Raw genomic sequence first — 7466 nt, forward strand, 5'->3', positions numbered from 1 at the left:
ACCGGCGGGGCCTGGGGGGCAGCTGCCTGGTAACGCCTGGGGGGGGGCAGGGGCCCCCGCCACCCCGACGGCCCCTTCCCCCCCGTTATGAGACTCTGTGCCCCCCTTTTCCATGCTTGCCCGGGGTTTTGGGGGGCTGGGGGGGTGCCAGGCAGCCCTGGCCAGCGATGCTGGGAGGAGGGGGTACCCACGGCATTAGTGTCGGGTTCTTCACATCCCCTCTGGCTCATCCTCACCTGGGTTTTGGGGAATCTTGGCTCTGGGTGGGTTTGCAGTGGGGTGCAGCGCCCATCTCCCGTGGCAGCTGGCATTGCCGCTCCAGATGAGGAGCAGTAGAGCGTGGAAAGCCCCCGGTGCAGACACTGAAGGGGGCCGGTGTCTGGGATTTTCCAGAGGGGCGATTTGGAAGCATTGTCAGAGCCTGGGTTAAAGGCCCCTGCCTGGGTGCTCTCTGGTCACGCACGCCTCATTCTTCTCCACCAGCGCTTCTGGCCCAGAGCTGGTGAGGCAAGAGGCTGGTGGGGCATCGTGAGACGCCCTTGGTGACCTCCCGTCACTGCTTTCCCACCCTCAAAGGCCCCGGCGGCCAAAGGGGTGGCCAAAACACCACCACCCTCTGTATTCCACCCTGCTCTCCTGGGCGGGGGGGAAGCGGCAGGGCGCTGAGCCACATCAGCGTGGCTGAAGCAGGGGTTTGTTTTGCTCTCAGCCCCAGGATTAGCCTGGAGGGTGGATGCGATCGCTCCTGGGCCGTTCCGCTGATCTCTGCGGTCTGGAGGGATCCGTTTGCGGGAGACACAGGGCTGCAGCTCCCTGTCCCGCCCGGGTCGCTGCTCTGCTCCCTGCTGGCTGCGTCGGTGGGATGGAGGCAGTTGCAGCAGCTCAAACGCCACCTTCTCCTTCTCTCTAGGAGTCTTACCCAGCTGTTCCCCCGATATGGTCTGTGGAATCGGACGATCCGAACCTGGCAGCTATCCTGGAGAGGCTGGTGGAAGTCAGGAAGGGAAATACGCTGGTGAGGGGGTGCTGCCTGGGGAGAGGGGAGGGGTGGCAGGAGGCTGGCTGCTTCGGGAGGGCAAAATCCCTGCTGCGTGCCTCCAACTACCCGAGGCGGGGCCTGCATCTGGCCTTGTGAGGGTTTGGGAAATTTGGGATGAGTGGCTCTGACTTCTCTTGAGTTTCATGCTGGAGCATGATTTTTTTTCCCCTGTGTCCACTGCTTCTTGGAGCAGGAAGGAGCTCCGGGCTTTCGCTTGTTTGTTTGCAAGGGAAAGCATTGCAGTGGTGAGGACGGCTGGGGCTTAGCTTGGCACATGGGTCTCTGCGTTTCTCTGACACTTGTCTGGTCTCTCGACAGCTTTTGCAGCACCTGAAGCGAATAATCTCCGACCTGTGCAAACTGTACAACCTCCCCCAACATCCAGATGTGGAAATGCTGGACCAGCCTCTGCCGGCAGAACAGGTGAGTGACTTGGGAGGAGACTTCCTAAGCTCATCAGACGAGTTCCCTGGAGTTTGCTTTAGAGGCTGAGGCTTCTGAACTCCCTGAAAGGAGGAACGCAGACGGTGTGGTGTTGATCTCCTCTCCCTGGGGTGGGATTCCTGTACTGGGCTGTGCCAGCCTGCTCTGTTGGGCCTTGGTGCTGTTTAGCTGCTCTGGCATAGTTTCCTATAAAGGTTCTTGGCTTGGCTCTGCTTTTAACCTGGTCCTGCTTGTAAATCCCCATTTAACCTTGCCTCAGAAGCATCTGGAAGGAAAGAGAGCGTTGCCCCAGGAAGCTGACGGTGCGGTCTTCGTCTCTGTCCTTTTGTCTCTGCAGAGCACACAGGAAGAGGTGTCCTCTGAAGAGGAAGATGAAGAGATGCCGGAGGTAAGTGCTGCCTCTCTGTATGAGGAAGTACACCGGAGAGCTGAGTGGAGGGAGATGCCCGCTGAAAGGTGCGAGGGCACAGGGATCGTGTCTGGAAGGAGCTCGTGGAGTCTGGACAGGGAAGAGAATCACAGAATCACAGATTCTGTTTGGCTCAGAGGCTCGATAGTTCTCAGCGTTTTGCTGCTGGGGAGCCAGGTCCTGAGCCCTGGATGGGAGCGATGTGTTCACAAACCACAGAGGACCGCGGCAGCCGAGAGGCGCAGCCGTGGCCTCCAAAGGCACACAGCTGAGCTGAGAGTGAAACCCCTCGGACAACTTCTCTCTCGGCTCATGCTGCTGTGGTCTAGAGCCTGAAATTTACTCACGGGCAACGGGATTTCTGGGTTGCCGTTGCTGGCGGGGAAATCACACGGTGAAAACGGGACTCCCGCAGAGAGGATTAGGTAGGATGGCTGAGCATGCGAGCGAGCTAATTGGCAGGAGGGGCAGAGGCGGCCATACTTCACTGCAGGCTGAGAATATCTTGCTACAAAACCCACAGGCTTTGGTTGTTTGGTTTGCGGTTTAGAGAGCTCTAGAAGTGGGTGGAATAATCTTGAATCTCCATGGTGATGTTTAGCGATGCCTCGCACACTTCTCCCGGGGTGTGAGAGGCACGGGCACCGAGTCAGCAGCGCCGCAGAACCTGGGGGCAGGTCACTTAGCAGCAGCACGCCTAGCAGTTGCTGGCGTTTCAGCAAAGTTAATAGCTTGCTAAATCAAGGCCGGCCTTTGCCAGGGTCTCCGGAGAAAATGAGGAGGCTTAAACTGGTACCAGCATAACCTCGCCTATCTGCAAACTTGCTGCTTCGTGGCAAATTTGTGATGTGTGAGTCCTCATGCTCCTGTGGGCTGGAAGAGAAATCCTCGGGAACTGAGCGTTCCCCCTCGTGCTTTCTGCTAACACCGTGCGGTGTTGTGCAGGGACAACGCTGTCGCATAGAGCAAAGGTTTGTTGCCTTTGAGTGGTTGGATTTGTTGGGCTGGGTTGGACGAGCAGAGCGGCAGAGCCGTGCAGAGATGCCTTATGCAGGTTAATCCACTCGAGGGATTTCCTAGGAGGATCTATTTTCCTGTGTGATGGTCTAAAAATGTCAAAGCCCTTCCAAAAATTGCTGTTCATCCAGAATAGCGGCAGCCAGCCTGGGGAGGCCGAAGTAAACACTTGCTCTGAGGATTTAATACCGGCACTGGAGCTGTGGGTACCCTCAGCCGTTTGCAGGCAGCTTCCAGGGAGCTGAACCCTGTGTGCTGACACAGTGCAGTAGCCACCCTGCATTGCGAGAGATCTCTGTGGTGGCCCCTGATTGCAGCGACTGGTTTTTACTGGTTATTAACATCAGGGTCTTGCAAGCATCAGCCTGATAAGCATTGTTGTGGAAAGGGATGAGGGGCAGAGCCTCTGCCAGGGTTAGGGGAGAGCATTGGGGCGTGCTGTGCGGCGGAGAGCTGTGCTGATGTACACAGAGCCTCCAGACGCACTGCGAAACGTCGCCTCTTTGAGGAGAAAACTTCCCACGCCATTGAATTTTCTGTGCCAGGGTCTCTTTGTGCTGCCGGCGACCTGTGTTCCTGTTGGGTTTTTGCTCTCCAAGGGGGAACAACACGGCCCAGCCGCACCGCGCCGAGCGCCTGCGCTTTGTTCCAGCCGTCCAGAAACGCGGCATGGGGCTGCTTGAGCCACGTGCGTGCTGAGATACAAGTGCCCTTCAGTTACATGGAGCTCGTTGGGGAGCATACGTAAGATTAATGGCTAATTATAAACAGGCGTGAGACTTGGCAGGGAGGAATCCGGCGAACAAAGAGCTTGTATGAGCCCAATTTAATTCTGGAAAGGGAAGTGTGCTGCTCTGCCTGCTGGCTTTGGTATGGGAGGTGGCCCAGTGCCTGAAACTTCTTCACTGAGCATGCCCAGGCCTTGCGTCTTCCACCTCGTTAGTGCCTGGGATCAGGGCTTGGGGTTTCCTGGGGAGGGAGAGTTGCGCCGGGGATCCTTCCTGGTTCAGGGCAGCTTCCGTCTGCGGTACTCGGAGCAGGGGAGGAGCGAAGCCATGTCTCCTACCAGCTCTCCTCTCCCCTTGCCAGGACACTGAGGACTTGGACCACTATGAGATGAAAGAGGAAGAGCCAGCAGATGGGAAGAAGACGGAGGATGAAGGCATTGGGAAGGAAAACCTGGCCATTTTAGAGAAAATAAAAAAGAACCAGAGGCAAGATTACTTAAATGTACGTGTCACCCGGCGGGCGGGGGGGTTGGGGAAGCAGAGGGACCCGAGGGAGCGAGTGATGGAGGCATCTGCTAGCCCTAAATCAGAGGGGCCGTCTCTGGCCAAAGGTACAGCAGTGGCTCTCGGGGGCTGGCGTGGCTGATGCAGAGAAGGCTGTGAACTGCCTCTGCAGCTCAGGGAGCTCAGTGCTCCGTGAGCCTGGGCCTTGGGGGCACGCCAGGCACGGGTGCTACGTGGGGCAGCCTTCCTGCAGTGAGATCTGGGGTTCCCCTCTGCTCCCAGGAGCCACACCTGGCTTTGGGCCATGGAGGTGGCTGGTGGGTTGTGCTTTTATACTCCCAGGCTGAGATTCCTATGCAGTTGAGAGGGCACAGAGGCGCCTCTGCTGCAGCTGCACTGCCTGGGGTGGTGTATTTGAGGCAAGGGAAGTTGCTGTAGGGGAAAAGGGGAAGACTGAGAGGTGGGTGACACGGTAAGGTCTAGTTTAGAGCCGGATGGGACTTCTAGCTCAGGTGTCAGCCTCATAGAGCAACGGCCGCAGTGGGTGCAGTGTAACGATGCAACGTCCCTCCTCCCAAATTCTTCGCAGGGTGCAGTGTCTGGGTCTGTGCAGGCCACCGACCGGCTAATGAAGGAGCTCAGGGATATTTACAGATCACCAAGTTTCAAGGGCGGTAAGTCCTGCGGGGAGCTCGAGGGAGGGGGCTGCTGCTCCCCTCTTCATGCTGGGATTTTCCTCGTCATTCCAGGTGGCGCCTGATGGGCTTTAGAGCTGTTCTGCTCCCTTCGGACGGGGGGAGGATCTCCAAATGGGCTTTAGAGCTGTTCTGCTCCCTTCGGACGGGGGGAGAATCTCCAAATGGGCTTTAGAGACGTTCTGCTCCCTTCGGACGGGGGGAGGATCATCTCTGGCCTTTGGTGGCTGTGGCCCCATTCCCTGGTTACCGCCTGTTCCCTGCCAGTGCTGGATGGAAGTGAGGAGTGTGCTGTGGGTGGGAGAATTACCTGGCTTTGAGGGTGATGGTGCTCCTACCCCTTTCTTGAGCCCAAGGACTCAGGAAAGAACGGTTGTAGTGCTCCTACCCCTTTCCTGAGCCCAAGGACTCAGGGAAAGAACGGTCAAACTGCTGCCTTCAGGATGCTCTTTCTGGATAAGTGCTGCTTTTCAGGCGGGTCTCTGCCAGGCTGAGGTTGTGCTGCAGGGCCAAGGGAGTTTGAAATCTGGGTGGTGGCTTGATCCCCTCTTCAGTCTCCCCCCGCAGTGACAGCCCTCTTCTCTGCCTTGCAGGATACTATGCAGTTGAACTAGTGAACGACAGCCTGTACGATTGGAACGTCAAACTCCTGAAGTAGGTGGCATAGCTTGGGATCGTGCAACTGTGGTGGATCTTGGTGGTGGGACCAAAATGTCCCCATGAGCCAGAGGGGCAGTGAGCAGGGCAGGGGAGCACCCGGCAGACCTTGGGTTAGCCTCTCGCGGGCAGCTTGCTTGCTGTCTCCGCATCAGAAAGGAGATGACGTCTCCAGAGAAAGATGAGATAATCTGAGGGCTCTGCAAGTCTGTCTGCTGTTCCTAGAGTCCTGGAAGAGGTGCATCAGACAAAACCCCGAGCTTTCACACCCTCCAGACACCAGTGCTGCCTTTTCCTTGGGCCAGGCAGTCTTTATTTTTAAGCTGGCAGCATGCAAAAAGGGTGTGATGGTCTTCTCTGCAAACCGGGAGCAGAATGCTGACAGCCCGTGCTGTCGCTGCCCTCGGGGTGAGAACCCCAGGGCCCCCGTGGCAGCCAGGTTGTGCAGGTACAGTAGCTCTGGGGTTCGGTGGCAGTGAGCGTGGCTGACTTGAGGTGCACGACGTTGACTCTGACCCTCTGGCGTTCTCCTTCGGCAGGGTTGACGAGGATAGCGCTTTGCACAATGATCTCCAGATCCTCAAAGAGAAAGAAGGAACAGATTTCATCCTCCTAAACTTCTCCTTTAAAGTAAGGCTTTCCCGTACCTCCCCCTCCTCGCGATACCCCTGCCTCAGTGAGGCATCGGATGTTTCTCAACGGCTTTGCCTCCCTTCTCTTGTTCCAGGATAACTTTCCTTTTGATCCACCGTTCGTAAGGGTCGTGTCCCCGGTGCTGTCAGGGGGGTAAGTAACTGTCCCTGCTCACTGAGGTCTCCAGCACTGCTTCCTGCAGCAATTCCCACTCAGTTTATCCAGCGCCACGCAGTAATCTCCCCAATACGAGTTTGGAGTCGCCCTCCTGGGAAGCACAGATGGAGGGGGGGGGGTGGATTTTTTTTTTCTTTTGCCTGTTTTTCCAACGAGAGATCTCTGAGAAACCAGTTAATCTCTGGAGCAGCGGGTGGGTGAGGCTGTGTCCGTCTCTGACGTAACTTTGCCCAATTCCTTCCCCAAGGTACGTTCTGGGTGGCGGTGCCATCTGCATGGAGCTACTTACAAAACAGGTGGGTGCTGGCCGGGGCGTGGACTCGGGTGGCTGCTGCTGTCGCCAAGCTTTGTGTTCCTGCTGCTCGGGGCCTGCTGGCAGCCAAACCCTGCCCGTACCCCTGGCTGGCAGCTGCCTGGCACGGCTTTGCCGTGCCTGGGCCGGGCTCAGTCGCAGCAGCAACCGCGCTGCGGCTGAAAGCTGATGGCCCTTCCGTTGCTGCGGGCAAGCGCAGCCCCTGGGCAGGGGGTCCTGTCCGCACCGGCCTCATCATTGTGTTCTGTCCCTCAGGGCTGGAGCAGCGCCTACTCCATCGAGTCGGTGATTATGCAGATCAGCGCAACTCTGGTGAAGGGGAAAGCGCGAGTACAATTTGGAGCCAATAAGGTAGGGCCCGGTCGGCGTAAGAGAGCTTGAGGAGCGGTCGGTTGCGGGACGGAGGCAGATGAGCGGACAAGCAGCTCTGCGGCAGCGCGGTTCGCGTAGGGAGGGCGTGTGGGGCGCCTCGCACTGGACTGATGGTCACCCTGGCTTCCCTTGCAGAATCAGTACAGCCTGACAAGAGCACAGCAGTCCTACAAGTCCCTGGTTCAGATCCACGAGAAGAATGGTAAGGGCTGAGGAAGAGGGTGTGCGTTTCCCCTTGCTAATCTGGGCTCCCCTAGGCTGAGCATCCAGACGAGCTGCTTGAGGTTTTAAGTGCAGAGATTACCTGGAGTGAGATGAGAGCCGGCAATGGCAGCTGCTGTCTAACACAGAGCGCATGGCTGCAGTGTAGAATTGTTTGGGTTGGAAAAGCCCTTTCAGCTCCCCCAGCCCAACCGCTCCCCTACCCCTGCCATCCCACCCCCAAACCCTGGCCCTCAGCACCGCCTCTGCCCGGCTG

At 57.7% G+C, this 7466-nt stretch overlaps 1 protein-coding gene across 1 annotated transcript in view; it reads left to right on the top strand.

The window, feature by feature from the left end:
* Positions 1 to 875: 875 nt before the first annotated feature.
* UBE2Q1 (ubiquitin conjugating enzyme E2 Q1) overlaps positions 876 to 7466 on the top strand; it is a 7596-nt gene continuing 1005 nt past the window's right edge. Inside the window, exons 1-11 of the mRNA XM_009640583.2 lie at positions 876 to 1015; positions 1358 to 1462; positions 1821 to 1871; positions 3999 to 4139; positions 4731 to 4815; positions 5430 to 5490; positions 6033 to 6123; positions 6221 to 6279; positions 6551 to 6599; positions 6872 to 6967; positions 7124 to 7190. Coding sequence (XP_009638878.2) covers positions 1433 to 1462; positions 1821 to 1871; positions 3999 to 4139; positions 4731 to 4815; positions 5430 to 5490; positions 6033 to 6123; positions 6221 to 6279; positions 6551 to 6599; positions 6872 to 6967; positions 7124 to 7190 — 730 coding nt within the window. The 5' untranslated portion in view covers positions 876 to 1015; positions 1358 to 1432. The remainder of the gene's footprint in view (positions 1016 to 1357; positions 1463 to 1820; positions 1872 to 3998; positions 4140 to 4730; positions 4816 to 5429; positions 5491 to 6032; positions 6124 to 6220; positions 6280 to 6550; positions 6600 to 6871; positions 6968 to 7123; positions 7191 to 7466) is intronic.

The sequence above is a fragment of the Egretta garzetta genome, unplaced genomic scaffold, assembly GCF_000687185.1.
Source record: "Egretta garzetta isolate BGI_Z169 unplaced genomic scaffold, ASM68718v1 scaffold1346, whole genome shotgun sequence".
Taxonomy (NCBI): Eukaryota; Metazoa; Chordata; class Aves; order Pelecaniformes; family Ardeidae; genus Egretta; species Egretta garzetta.